Genomic DNA, 15057 nt, shown 5'->3' with positions numbered 1-15057 from the left:
TTCCTCTGAAATAGCCAGAATTTGCCCTTCCAAAGATAGGAAGGTACAGAACTCCCCGCTCTTGCTTCAGATTCTGGTTGCTGTTAATAGGTAAATACAGAATCAGTGAAAACAAAACATTGGGCACTTTTCTGTGCTTTGACCACTTGAAGCATATTCCACCAGCCAGAATTTCTACTTTTTTTCTGAACTGGAATTGGACCAAATCTCCCACTTAGGGAAAGGTGGAGAGTCGACTAAAGGGAGTGGAGAGCTTGTGAATAAGGGGGCTATAAATTGTTTTGAGTGGAAGACATATTAAGCCAAGTCACCTTCCTCAAATGCTTATTTTAAAAGCCTTCAGCTGGGGCTGGGGCTTGGGGCTCAGTGGCAGAGTGTTTGCCTAGCACATGTGAGAAACTGAGTTTGATCCTCAGCACCACATAAGAATAAATAAAGGTATTGTATCCATCTACAACTAAAAAAAAAAAAAAAAGCCTTAAGCTGGTTGCTGCGGTCATGCTAATAATCCCAGCAACTCTGGAGGCTGAGGCAGGAGTATCTCAAGTTCAAAGTTAGCCTCAGCAATTTAGTGAGGCCCTGTCTCAAAAAGGGCTGGGGTTGCTGCTCAGTGCTTAAGCACCTCTGGGGTTCAATTCCCAGTACAAAAAAAAAAAAGAAATTTAGTTTTAAAAAAGCCTTCATAAGCAATGCCTAGACAAAGCAAAGTAATATCTGGATAATTTAGACACTTATTTCTCAGTGGATTTGGGATTGGGGCCCAGGTCATTCTGATCTCATGAGTCTTCTCCAAAGGAATCCAGAAATGAAGATCAATTAATATTAGCAGTAAAACCCTCTTTCCCTGGCAACAAGCTTGCTAAGAAACCTTTTTGCCTGGCGGGGAACCCCAGAGGTGGTTGTGAAGTAGTAGCCTCCAGTCCCAGGAAGTGCAGAGCCCCAGCTGCAGCGGGGTTCTGGCTTTTAATCTGTTGCTACCATATGGGTCTCAAAGCAGTTGTGGGGCCCAAGCTAGGTACATGTAAAAGGTAGCTGATGGGCAAGTGCAGTCTGTAAATGTCGCGCTTTTTGTACCCCTTTCCACATCATCCTTTTTCATGGTGTAGTCTTACACCTCCCATTGCCTCATCTTCATTTGTCACTTAGGTAGAATAGTCTTATCAAGTAGACAAAGGGACATCCGCTGGAGACTATAGATTATGGAATGGTTGGAACCCATTCTTTAAGACCTGGCCTGGAGTGGGAGTTAGGGGGTTGGGAGATCGTCAGAATCTTAGAGCCAGCAGGCTATAAAAGATCTTCACATAACTCTTAAGCCGTGGCTGAAACAATAAAGCTAGTGTCAGTGTTGGGGTTTTGTGTTGTTTTTCTCCCAAAGTCCCCTTTGCAGTGTATCTACATATACAGACAGCATGTATGTCGAGTAGGAGAAAGGGCAGGAAGGCCAAAATACCCCTGGAATTGGGCCGGGTTGGGTCTTCCAACCCCACACTATAGTCTAATAGGGAAGCCGCGCTGTGACAATTGACCTCCAATCCCAAACAGGTAAGTTATGGGAGAGGAGGCTGGTGTAAGCCAGGATTTGTGGAAATGTTCCTTTGGGGGAAGGGCCGGGAGGTCAGCGGTCGGGAGAGTAAAATCCTGCTTCCTGCCTGACAGGGGGCGGGATTCTTGGTCTCCGTGGAGACGGCTGCTCCTAGCGACCTAACAGGCGTTGAGCAGAGTTGCTGGCCTGATGGACGCGGAGAGCCTCCTCCTGTCGCTGGAGCTGGCGTCGGGCAGTGGGCAGGGCCTCAGCCCCGACCGCCGGGCCTCGCTGCTCACTTCCCTCCTGCTAGTGAAGCGCGACTACCGATACGATCGGGTCCTGTTTTGGGGTCGCATCCTCGGCATCGTCGCGGATTACTACATCGCACAGGGCCTGAGTGAGGACCAGCTCGCACCACGCAAGACACTCTACAGGTGGAGGCGGCACCGGAGCGGTTGAGACCTCTGGAGGGGATCCAGGAGGGCTCGGCCGAGGCAGGGAGAGGGCTGGCGCGTCTCGAAAGGGGCGGGGCTTATGGTCGGAGAGCAGTGGGCAGAGCCTGAGCCCGATAGAATGAGAAAAGGCCTGGGAGCGGAGCCTGGGGACGAAAACGCACGGTTGAGGGGTGAGAACTGGGATGGCTTGGAACCTGGAGATCTAGGGTGTGAGGGGGCGGGGAAGTGGCTGGCGAGGTCAGAGAGGGCGGGGCCGGGGAGCACGCACCAGCTGTTTGGGAGGCTGAGGCAGGAGGATCACAAGTTCAAAGCCAGCCTCAGCAAATTAGCGAGGCCCTAAGCAACTCAGCGGGACCCTGTCTCAAAAGGCTGGGGATGTGACTCACTGGTTAATCGCCGCTGGGTTCAAGCCTCGGTACCAAAAAAAAAAAAAAAAGAAAAAAAGAAATTTAGGTGTGCATGGATTAGTAACAGAGGCCAGGAACAAAGAAGGTCCTGGAGAAGGCAGACCTGGAGTAGAAGACAGATCCGAGTCAGCTGCTGGACCTGGCAATTCCCAAGGATTGAGTTTAGAGAAAGGTCAGACGCCCTGGGCATGGGTTGGTGCTGTTTGGAAGCATCTTCGATGGAGGCGTCGCTCTGCAGTAATAGTCCCTTTGGAAGTAGAAAATAGGCGAAATGGGGAGAGGTATGTAGAACTAGGAAAAATTCCCTGGACTCTGCCATACAGGACCATCAAGCCTTTTTAACTCACCCCAATGATGATGGGGGAACTTATGAGTTTATAAAGCAGTCCATTCAAGCTGCAGGTTGTTTGGAGACTTCATTTACCTATCCATATACCAATCCAACATTGGTTACAGCCTGTGCGTCCCTTGGGGTTAGGAAGATGACCAAGACATACCTCTGTCTAAGAGTCATTCACATCCAAGGGAGGGGCACAGACTTGTTATTCAGCAGTTAAAGCTTGATGTGAGCTGGGCAGGGCTATGCATGCCTGCAATACCAGAGGCTCCTGAGGCTGAGGCAGGAGGATCACGAGTTCAAAGTCAGCCTCAGCAAAAGCGAGGTGCTAAGCAACTCAGTGGGATTCTGTATCTAAATAAAATACAAAATAGGGCCGGGGATGTGGCTCAATGGCCTAGTGCCCCTGAGTTCAATCCCTGGTATCCAAAACAACAACAAATGATGTGTTAAAAACTATAACAGAAAAATGTATATAAAGGGAGACCAAGAGCCCTGGTCTTCTAGAGAACAACTAAGATCAATCAGGGAGTAACTTGCATTGCTTCTGAAAGGTGAGCAGTTCTCCAGGCTAGTGTGGGGAAAGGAGTAACAGAGGAAAAGTTTTGCACTCTGGCTATAGAAGGCTCAGAGTGCAGCATGGGGTGTTGTAGAAGTGGATGGAGAGAGGCCAAGGGAAGCCCTTGAGGGGCTAGAAGAAGAACCTGTTTATAACTGAGTGAGCAAAATGGCCTGAAAGTAGGTTGAGCATTTAGGAGTCAATGTAGCATCAAGATGAAGAGTCTTTGAAAGGGAAAAGTAACTGAAGGAGTAGTGGTGGCAGTGGTGGATGGAAAGATTTAGGTGGAAGAGTGGGTTTAATGGGAGTGGTGGTGAAGGAGAGTTCCAGGTCCATTCCTACTTCTGGCTGAGGCAGCTAAGTGCAGGCCCCACTGACTAGGAGAGAATTCAGACAGCAGGACCTGGGAAGACTCAGTGAATCTGGGGTGAGTTTCCGAGAGCAAGGTATAAGAAGGCAGGTTAAAATGCAGATATGAAGTCTAGAAGGAAAATTTAGACTGAAGACAAGAGATTGGGATTAATTTTATTTTATTGTATAAGTATGTGTTGAACACCTACCACATGCTAAAAATTGATTTAGGTGCAAAGAATTCATTGGTAAATGATACAAAAGCTTTGTCTTCATAGAGCTTATTCAATGCAGTGTGTGTTTTAGGGTCAAGGGGGTAGAGACAAAATAGATAAAATATATTACATGCCAGCTAAAATGTCTCCACCCAAAAGGATGGGGTATTATTTTATTTTTTGCAGTGATGGGGACTGAACCCAGGGCTTTGTGCAGGCTAGGAAAGTGTTCTACCACTAAGCTATATCTATTTTTTTTTTTTTTTTGAGACAGAGTCTTGAGAAGTTGCCCAGGCTGGTCTCAAACTTGTGATCCTCCTGCCTTGGCAGGAGCTGTGATTATAGGCATGCGCCACCACATCCAGCTTTTGGAGTACTATATTAAAAAGGGTGGTCATGTCCTCTCTGATTGGGTGATATTGGAAAAGAGACCTGAAGTGACTGAGGGAGTGACCTGTGTGGATCTCTGAGGGAAGTGAATTCCAGACAAGTGTGAAGGCCCCAATGCAGGCGTTTGCTTAGTGTGTTTGTGGAGCTTCATAGCAACTAGCATGGCAAGAGAGGAATGAGGGAGGGAATATGTTGTAGGACATGAGATCAGAGAGGTGAGGAGTGGAAAGCTATCATATAGGACCTTGTGGGGCATGAAAAGATATGGTTCAATGAAAAGTCATTAGAAGATTCTGCACAGAAGTGACATGATTTGGTTTAGGTTTGAACAGTTCGGTGGCTAGTAGTCTGAGAGGGGAGTCAATGTAAATTGACACAGGGAAGACAGTTAAGGCATCTACTGCAATATCCAGGCAAGAGTGATTAGTGGCTTGGACCAGTGGAGGTGATTGAATTCTGTATATTTACTGGGTATAGGTGGGCCTCAGGAAGACAAAGAGAAAAATAGGTGAGAATTGATCTCTGGAATTACTTGAGAAACTGGAGGAAAAAGAGAGGGTCTTGAGCCTAGGTTAGGCCTCCCTGAGATGGGAGGAGGGATGACCATGCTGTTGGCTCAGTAGTCAAACTGAGCAAAAATTAGGGCTCACCAAAGCAGGGGTGCCATGATTGAGTAAAGTTCAGCTTCCAGAAACTCATTTGGAAGTTCAGTCCAGATGTACAGGAAGAGTCTCATAATTTCAGTATACAAATCCCACCCCTGTTGCAGTTGTTTGACTTAAAAAAATTTCGACTTTACAATGGTGCAAAAGCAGTATTCATTCAGTGGAAATTGTACTTTGAGTATTAATCTTTTTCTGGAATAGCAGTATGCAGTCCGACCCTCTCTTGGGATGCTGATCAGAGCAGTAAGCTGTAGCTCCCAGTAGATGTTGTTACTAAGCCATGTTTGCTAGGTCAAATACATTTTTTTTTTATTTGGCAATATTTTCAATTTACTCTTGAGTTTATCAGGATATGACCTTATTGGAAGTTGAAGGGCATCATAAAATTCTTGTGACCTTAAAAAAATAAAATAAAATGTCTGGGCATGGTAGTACATGCCTGTAATCCCAGCAGCTTGGGAGGCTGAGGCTGAGGATTGAAAGTTCAAAGCTGGCTTCAGAAATTTAGTGAGCTTCTATCTCTAAATAAAACATATAAAAGGGCTGAGGACGTGGCTCTGTGGTTAAATCCCTAGTACCCCCCAACATTAATTAATTAATTAAAATAAAATGGAGCTATACTTGGTGGCACATGCCTGTAATCCTAGCAATTTGGGAGGCTGAGGCAGGAGGATATCAAGTTCAAGGCCAACCTTAGCAACTTAGTGAGACCCTGTCTCAAAATAAATAATAAAAATGTCTGTGGGCCAGGTGCTGTGGTGCGTGTCTATAATCCCAGTGGCTGGGGAGGCTGAGGCAGGAGGATTGTGAGTTCAAAGCGAGCCTCAGCAATGGTGAGGCACTAAGCAACTCAGTGAGACCCTGTCTCTAAATAAAATACAAAATAGGGCTGGGAGTTTAAAAAAAAAAATTGTCTGAGGATGCAACAGTGTCCCTGGGTTCAATCCACCAGTACCATAAATAAATATGTAAATAAATAAATAAAATTTGTTTCATGCATGAGGGTAGACTGCATGTGCAACAGGCATTGAGGGTTTCTAAGAGTCTGAAGGGAAGAAAGGTGGAAGTTTTAACAGCTCTTTGGGGGCCTGACCAACTAGGGCTAAAGGAGGTGCAGGAAGACTGGGTGAAGGGCCGCTGGAATCCAGGGGTGATGATGGATATCATTGGCAGCCTGAACTGCACCGATTGGAGCCTCTTGCCCCCCGCCACAGAGGAGACGATGGCACAGACAGCCATGGTGAAGGGCCGCTTCATGGGGGACCCATCACATGAGTATGAACACACCGAAATCCAGAAAGTGAATGAGGGTGAGAAGATCTTTGAAGAAGAAGTAGTGGTAAGTGCAGGTGGGAGGGTGGCCTGAGCCATCCAGAAGCCAGCCCAGGAGCATGTGCTTAGCATGCCTGAGGCCCTGGGTTCCATCCCCAACACCCAAATGAAACACACACACACACACACACACACACACACATACACATCAGCTCAATAGAAAGGGCAATGACGGCTATTACCATGACCTTCACTGCTGCCTAGTTGGTACTGAGTACATGGGTGTGCCCGATACTTTGCTGCTGTGCTTCAAACATCTTCTTTAATCCCTGTGATTCTGTGCAGATGAGACATTACTTTCCAGATGGTAGAAAGGAAGACACTGAAGCTTAGAGAGGTTAAGAGACTTGCCCAGGGGCACACAGAGTGAGGGGAGAGGACAGGCAGCTCTTGTGGAGCCTGGTTCTGGTGGGGCTGGGAAGCAGGGTCTTTGCTGTGTTCTGATGTCAAGGAAGGTGCCCAGGTTTGTGTGTGTGTGTGTGTATTTTTGTCACATACACAAACTGCATTCTCAACCCTCTTACATTTTTATGTCAATTTTTATTATACTACAAAATACATCACATAGTCCAAGGTTCAAAAGTATATGGAGATGTTGGGTGTGGTAGTACAGACCTGTAATCCCAGTGTCTCTCTGGAGGCTGAGGCAGGAAGATCACAAGTTCAAAGCCAGCCTCAGCAACTTAGTAAGGCTCTCAGCAACTTAACAAGACCCTGTCTCAAAATAAAATTTAAAAATAGGGCTGGGAATATGGCTCAGTGGTTAAGTGCTCCTGGGTTCAATCCTTGGGCTCAATCCCTGCCCCCCCCCAAAAAAAATATATATAAAGATACATAGTAAAGTTTCCTGTCTTTCCTGTCTACAAGTTAAGCAGATCTCCCCTCTGGGGGACATTAATGAAGTTGTTTTGCATATGTGTGTGTGTGTGTGTGTGTGTGTCCATCCACATCTTTCTATGAGAGTGCAGTCCCGATCAGAAGCCTCATCATGTCCTAGGAGTTAGGAGTGTCCTAGCATCAGAAACCTGAATTTTTTGCAGGGTCCCCAGGGGATCTGAATTTACACTGAATTGTGAGGTGCTGTTTCCAGAGACAGTTCATGCAAATATAAACCTCAGCAAATACCCTACCTCAGCAAATTCTCTTTTGCCTTTAATACATGACACAAAACAAATGACTGCCAGTTATCTGCACAGTCCTGAACCTTGCCGTTTTTACTTAACAATGTCTTCTGAAGACCTTTCTGTGCAGTGCCTGAAAGGGCCACCTCATTCTTTGTGCCATTGTGGGATGTGCCAGCATTTAGCCAGCGTCCGGTTCATGGAAATGTCAGCTTCCAGGTGTGAGCTTTGGCAAGCAATGCCACAAGGAGTGACTTTGTACTTAACGTCATTTCCAGTGTGCGTGCTTCATCTGAAGGATCGATTCCTAGAAATAGAATTGCTGGGTCAATATGAAAAGAGCCAAAATTTTGAAGCTAGACAAAGCCAGAATTCAAAACCCAGTTCCCACACATGAACCCAGAGGGTGGCAAAACTCTGTGGTTGGGCTGCCAGGCCCCAGGGCCAGCTGCACCTCACACCTGATAGACAGTTTCCTGGGCCTCTGTTTCATTTTCTGTCAAACTGGGATAGTAGTATTTGCTTTGCCATTTGTGCAGATTGACTGAGGTGACATATTCAAAGTCCCTGGCAATGCACTTACTGCATGTTAGTTTTCTTCTTTGCCAACCATGCAAAATGGCGGCCCATGGGAAATAGGTGGCTCCTTGATTCTGTGGGGCCTCTGTTGACACATTTTCCCTGCCAAGTGGTGCTTTTGCCCAGATATCTCTATGCAGTCCTTTTGATCATGGTGCCCTTCATGTTGATTGTAACCAAATTGCATCTGTGCAAGAAGATTATAAAATGGGGGAAATGCTTGAGAAATAATGGGCAGGATATAAAACTATGTAAACTGTGACTCTCATTTTATGTTCAATATATGCATAGAAAAAAGCGGAGAAGGAAGTATACCAATATGTTAGTGATTATCTTTGGGAGGTGGGATTCGAGTGTTTTTAATCCTCTTAGGTATGTCTTTTTATCTTATCCAAATATTCTACAGGGAGATGATTGCTTTCATACTCTAAGAAGGCAAAATAAGCATGACTTAAACATGATGATTGAATGGTATGTGCATCTGGAGATGGCTCTGTGACCTTAAGGGTCTTTTTGGAAAGAGAGGGAACATAACAAACCATTCATGGTGACTGTCCCCTGCCATGGGGAAGAGAGAAGGCAACTTGGGGGGTCAGAGAGAAGAACTGAATTTTTTGTAGTTTTGAATACTGTGTCACCTATAATGATCACCAATTCAAAAAGGAAAAAAAAAGAAAGGAGGAAAAGAAAGAAAAAGGAAGAAGGAGATCTGTGCTGTACTCTGAGGTGAAAGAATGTATACACATAAAGTGTGTGTGTGTGTGTGTGTGTGTGTGGTACTGGAGATGGGACTCAGGGCCTCACACTTGCTAGGCAAGTGCCCTACCAGTGAGCAACTAAGCAACTGGTATTTTTGTATCAGTTTTTATTTTTCTAGATAATACATCACATGGTCCCAGATTCAGATGTTGAAAATGGAATATAGTAAGTTTTCCTCTCATCCCTGTTTGCCAGGTATGTAGGTTCTCTTCCTGGGGGACATAAATTTAACTGTCGTGCATGTGCAGGGAGGGAAGGTGAGGGCTTTACCACCATGATCTTCTGTGGCCTTAGCTAGCACCTGTACTGGGTGACTCAGGTAAGAGGGCCATACAGAGGGTCCTCGCACCAGGTGTGAGTGGACACAGCACTCTGGCTGGATGGCTCCTTTCTGCTCTTCTCAGGTCCAGGTCAAGGAAGAGACCCGCTTGGTGTCCATCATTGACCAGATTGACCAGGCTGTGGCCATCATCCCCCGAGGTGCCCTCTTCAAGACCCCTTTTGGACCCTCTAATGTTAACCGAACTTTTGAAGGTGAGTTCTTTGGAGTCCCTCTCAGGACACGAGGGCCTCTCTTCCCAAAAGTCAGATATATGTCTGGAACACCAGAGTGGACCAGCCCTCCTTGGAGAAGTAAGCTGGGCCACATCACCTAGGAGCATGTGCCCCATGAGCTGGTGTTGGTGGTTGGGATGGGCTACCCTGTCTCTGGACCTGAGTCTCTTGTGCCCGGGGAGTGGGAGTAACCATGGTTGCTGAACATGGTCTGAGCTACCTGCTTTTCCCCACCTGCCTTGTCCTTGGACTTTTCCTCATTGCAGGATCTGAACCAAACTTTTCCCTTTTCTCCCTTCACTTCTCTGTCAGTGGTTGACTTAGTCTTTAACAAAGCCCTCCATATGGTCCCAATGCAAAAAGGGGCTCTAGAGCTTTGGGTGACCATCCTCCCTGGCTGCCTCCTCTTCCTAGGACTGTCCTTGTCTGAAGCCAAGAAGCTCAGCTCTTACTTCCACTTCAGGGAGGCTATCGACTTGAAGAATAAGACCTTGCTTGAGAAGGCTGACCTGGACCCCTCCCTGGACTTCATGGACTCTTTGGAGCATGACATCCCCAAAGGTAGTAGTCTATTATCTTGAGGATCTGTCCTCAGGCTAAAGCAGTGGGCTGTGCCATATGCCCCTCTTCTCTGAGACTGGAAGCTAGGACCTGGGTAGGAATTGGTGGCTTACTATGGGCCCTTGAGACTGGGGCTTCCCTAGGGTCTAGTTGTAGTAAACACTTGGTTAATATTTTTCAGTGTCCAAAATTGGGATTTTTTTTCCTGAGATACTTCCACAAATGTGAAGTAGCTCAGAGTCTCTTGATTTTCAGAGAAACTTTTTTTTTAAAAAATGAAAAATAACCACCCTATTTTAATTTTCTTTAAATTAATAGGTTAAATTGTATGAATTTATCATGTACAATGTGATATTTTAAAATATATATATATAGGGCTGGGGATATAGCTCAGTGGCAGAGCACATGCTTAGCATGTGCAAGGCCCTGGGTTTGATCCCCAGCAACACACCCACAGTCAAAAGAAAATTCTATATACACTGTGGAATAATCCAATCCAGTTAATTAAAAATGCATTACCTCGCCTAGTTCTCATTTTTGCAATGAGAACATTTATCCACTCTTCATTTTTCAAGAATACATTATAGTCATCATGAACTATTAATCATGTAGTCCTTGTAAAGATTGCCAATTCAAAAAAGAAAGAAAGAAGCCACTACTACTTGGGACACTGAGGCAGGATGATGCATGCATGCATAAATAAATAAATAAAATACATAAAAATAAAGGAAGAGGACAAGGGACGCATATGCTGCTCAATAGATCTCTTACACTTATTTCTCCCAAGTATAATTCTATATCCTTTGATAACATCACTGTGGGCCCCTTTCCTCCAACCATCCCAATGACTAGTAACCACTGTTGGTCTAATCTGTTCTGTGAGGTCAACCTTTTAGGTTTCGTGTATGAGTGAGATTATGTGATACTTGTATTTCTGTGCCTGGTTTTTTCACTTAACAAAATGATCGGTAGTCCCATCCATGTTGTTGATAAAATTTCATTCTTTTTTAATGGCTGAATAGTATTCCCAGGTGTATATATTTCCAATTTCTTTATCCATTTATCTGTTGATGGACACTTAGATGGTTTCTATTTCTTAGCTGTTGTGAATGGTGCTGCAATGAATGTGGGAGTTTAATGTCTCTTTGACAGACTATTTTATTTCCTTTGGAAATATACTCAGGAGTGGGATTGTTGGATTCATAGCAATCTTGAATGGAGGCAGATTAGGAATCTTCCTGAAAACATCTCTGAAAACATCCTGAAAATACTAGTAACACATCAATTTTCAGTCTGGGAGTTCTGGACAATGCTTGGGACATAACTGTGGCTCAATGAGTGGGTGTTGGTTGATAAGTGAACCACCCATTAAAGACATGAGTTGTACACGTGTATGTGTGTGTGTGTGTGTGTGTGTGTGTGTTTTACTGGGAATTGAACCACTGAAATATGTCCCCAGCCCTTTTAAGACAGGGTATAGTTAAGTTGCCTGGGGCTGGCCTCAAACTTGTGATCCTCCTGCCTTAGCCTCCCATTTAGCTAGGATTACAGCCATGCACCACCATGCCTAGCTTGTACACTGACTTTCTGCTATGTATTTGGTTCATTTAAAAAAAATTTTTTTTGTACCAGGGATTTAATCCAGAGGTGCTTTACCACTGAGCCACATCCCCAGCACCCCCCTTTTTTTAAATCTCACTTGTCTCCTATCTTAGCTGGTGACCTAATACTGGGTTCACAAAATCTGACTATTATAATAACTCAAGAAAATGACAAAGAAATCACGCAACCACACAGAAATACCTTTTCAATAATCTGGAGATGGCTCTATGACCTTATTGGGTCCTTGGAAAGAGAGAGAGCCACCGGAATTCTTTATTCTTATATAGGGAACACACAGGAGAGGTTCCATGGAACATTCTATCCCCAAAAGGGCAAAGGGGTAGGATTACAAAGGAACAGGTGAGTGTAGCTCAACCCCTGCTGGTGACACCTATACCTGGAGCCACACCTCATTATCCGAGCGGGGTAATGCCTAAGTTACTGCTACCTGGCACTGCCGTGCCAGACTGAAGGCAATAATTGGTCAGAACCCGGTGCTTCAGGACTTAAGCGCGTTTGCATCCAGGGCAGCTCCCGACACTCACTAAATTGCTTAGGGCCTCACTAAGTTTGGAAGGCTGGATCTGAACTTGGGATCCTCCTGCCTCAGCCTCCCGAGCCCCTGGGATTACAGATGTGTGCCACCATGCCCAGCTCCCTGTATGTGGTACTTTTGAATCATAAAATATGGAGCTTCAGAGGCCAGTGGTTTCTGGCAGGGCCACAGACACCCAATTTCCTTCCTTCAAGCATTACCAGCAGAGAAAAATGCGTCTATTGATGCTGTCACCTGAGACGGGTGTGAGGTTGTAGGCCTTTGGGGATCAGACGCATAGTGACTTAGTACTGTGCTTTTTTTCTTTCTGTGGTTGGCATTTCTGAGAACTAGAGGGATCTGATGATGATGATGGTGGTGATCATGACAGTCACAATAACTAATTCATAAAAGCAATGACACTGCTTGTTGGGACCAGGTGCGGTGCTCAGCCATTCCCATGCCTTATCTAATCTTAATCTTTGCAGCCAGCCTCTGAGCTGTTATTTTCCCCATTTTACAGAGGAAGAAATAGTAGTTCTGAGAGTTAACCCCAAGGACACACTATTTGAGCAGTAGACTCCAAGGCTCTGGCATTAACTGTGGTGTCAAATAGTGACAGGTGACAGTGGGTATGAAGGGACAATAGTTACTTCCAGCACTAGGAAAAACACTTCTGAGGAGCAACAAGCAACCAACAAGGCTGAACCTAAGGGAGGGGTGGGGTGGCAAGAGCTCTGGGGACAGAACTGGGGCTGCAATCCTGAATTGCCACTGACTAGCTGTGTGCCTTAGGGCAAGCTCCTCCAGTTCCTTGTGCCTTGGTTTCCTCATTTCTAAATGCAGAAATAGATATTTTCTATCTCATTGGGCTGTTATGAGGATTAAATGAGGTAACTCCTATACAAAATTCTTATAATAGGACCTAGCACACAGGAAACACTCAAATAAAAATGATTATTAATGATAATGATTTTTAGTGGCAAAAAGTCAGTAGAGATGAATTGGGGCAGGCCTAGCAAGACCCAGAAGGCCAGGACAGAAGCTGCTGATGGTTTGGAAGCAGGTCTGCGATGATAATGCAACACAGGTGGAGAGAGAAGGGACAAGGCAAGCCAGGCCTCAGGAGGCTGTCTCAGGGCCACTGTAGCACCCAGGGGCCAGGGAGTGGTCCTGAGTGGGTAGCTGCCACTAAGGAGTGGCCACTCTGGCTGCTGCCACATGGGGGGTGTCCAAATTAAGCACCCTTGAGGCCTTCCAGTCCCACAGTGAAGGGTAGGCGGGGCTCCAGTCCAGTGGGGGAGATGAGGAAGGGCTATAGGAGTTGGAGGATCAGACACAGTTCTTAGACTTATCTCCTCCAACTCTGCCCCCAGCTTTGCTCAAAGCTGGAGAGTGCTGCATACCCCCTCTTGACAAAGGGACCAGAGATTCTAGTGGTGGGATTCAGCACCAGGGGCAGAGGATGGACCCATAGAAATCTTTCTAGTTTCCTTAGTCTGGGGTGGCAACCGCACCCCTGGCTCAGGGAAGCCATCTGTAGCCTCTTTCCTTGAAGCTGGATGTGTGGGGTGGGAGGATGGGGCTTTCCCTTTGTCCAGTGGGAGGGGCAAGGAGGTCACCAGGGCTTCTACAGCTAAGATCAAAGCCATTCAGACTGGGCGGTGGGGGCAGCAAAGTCTTCCAAGGAAACACCATCAGCTCAGTCTGCACTGTCTTTCCTTGCAGCAGCAGAAGTAAGATGTAGAGTTTTGGGAGTTGTGCTAAAGGCTGCTGGGGCCACCCTGGTGTGTCCAATTGGCAAGTGAGTCTATCAGGCCTCTGGGAGGCATAGGGCCTGGGCATATTTCAGATACTCTCAGTATTCTGCCCTGATTGTGGGTCCCAGCGCTATAGGATTCCCTGAGGATTCCACTTCCCAGGCCAGCCAGCATGTTCCTTTGTCCTCAGTGTTGGCCTCAGGAGCTGAGGGGTCCTGGCTTCTGTGTAGGTGTGGGGGGTACTCTTGGCTCTACCTTTGGAAACCTCCCACAGCCCTTGGCCTCTAGGTTACTAACCCTTCCTCCCAGAGTTACGACCAGAAAACCTACAGGAAGTCAGACCCAGCTTTTTCTCATGAGGATTTAGTGGGGGGCATGTGTGTATGTGGGGGTGTGGATGGTCAGGAGAGAGCAGACAGCTCCATTGGGGAGGACGCCATTTCTTAGCAGTCAGCGAAAGAGAATGAGCTGCTGGGGGACTCCTCTGCCAGACAGCATCTGAGAGGGCTGGGCTGCTAGGTGGGGCCAAAACCCTAAGAAAGTATTCCCTGGACACCAGACTTGCCTAGAGGGTGGGATTTGGCAGCTATTCTATGCCCAGGCAAGATAATTGTGTGTGGTTTTTTTTTTTTTAACTATTGTAGATGGGCAGCTTACCTTTGTTTATTTTTATGTGGTGTTGAGGATTGAACCCAGTGCCTCACACACGCTGGGCAAGTGCTGTACCACTGAGCTACAGCCCCAGCCCAGATCACTGTGTGTATGTTTTCTGGATCTGAGGCAATGTTCAGGGGAACGTGTCACCTCTGAGCAGGTGTGGTTTAGGTTGGTTAGGTCCCTGGATTCCAACTCTCGGAGCCAATGGAGATAGGCCAGGAGTTCAACAGCTTGTCCCTGGGCCAGCCTTGGCTAAAAGAGGAGAGAGAGGGATGTTACCTGGGGCCAATGTGCTATTATGAACTATCATGCCATTCCCTGGGATCTGGGTGGCTTTAGGGGCTACTGCCTACTTCTGGGGTGGCAGCGCCCATCCTCCTGGTAGATTCAGGGCAGTGCCTGAGTTCTCTGACTCTGGGCTGTAGCTGAGTAACAGGTGGAACAGTAGGTGACATAGGTGGAGTACTGGGTCTAGACAGTGTTCTGCTACTCAATGCTCCTGAACCTTTCCAACAGCCACAGAGCAGCTGCTACATGCCAGGCCCTTTTTGTTTCCTTAGGATGAGATAGCGCCCTTACATAACAGAGATTTGGGGAGATCAAATGAAAGTCTGGGAAGGGAAAACCTAGGCTAGAAGGTGTCTTACAAATGGGATCACTGGTGTCTTGGGGACAGAGAGGAGAGAGTG

General features: G+C 46.4%; 1 protein-coding gene across 8 annotated transcripts in view; it reads left to right on the top strand.

Annotated features, from left to right (window-relative positions):
* Nucleotides 1–1720: 1720 nt before the first annotated feature.
* Rsph9 (radial spoke head component 9) overlaps nt 1721–15057 on the top strand; it is a 52549-nt gene continuing 39212 nt past the window's right edge. For all 8 annotated transcript variants that reach the window (XR_011707732.1, XM_071613355.1, XM_071613357.1 and 5 more), the window contains exons 1-4: nt 1721–1962; nt 6081–6246; nt 9103–9232; nt 9668–9814. Coding sequence is in view for 7 of the 8 variants with exons in the window: in XM_071613355.1 (XP_071469456.1) it covers nt 1736–1962; nt 6081–6246; nt 9103–9232; nt 9668–9814 (670 nt within the window). In the remaining variant the exon portion in view is untranslated. The remainder of the gene's footprint in view (nt 1963–6080; nt 6247–9102; nt 9233–9667; nt 9815–15057) is intronic.

This window comes from Marmota flaviventris, chromosome 6, assembly GCF_047511675.1.
Source record: "Marmota flaviventris isolate mMarFla1 chromosome 6, mMarFla1.hap1, whole genome shotgun sequence".
NCBI classification, from domain to species: Eukaryota; Metazoa; Chordata; class Mammalia; order Rodentia; family Sciuridae; genus Marmota; species Marmota flaviventris.
This window is presented reverse-complemented; position numbering and strand designations above follow the sequence as displayed.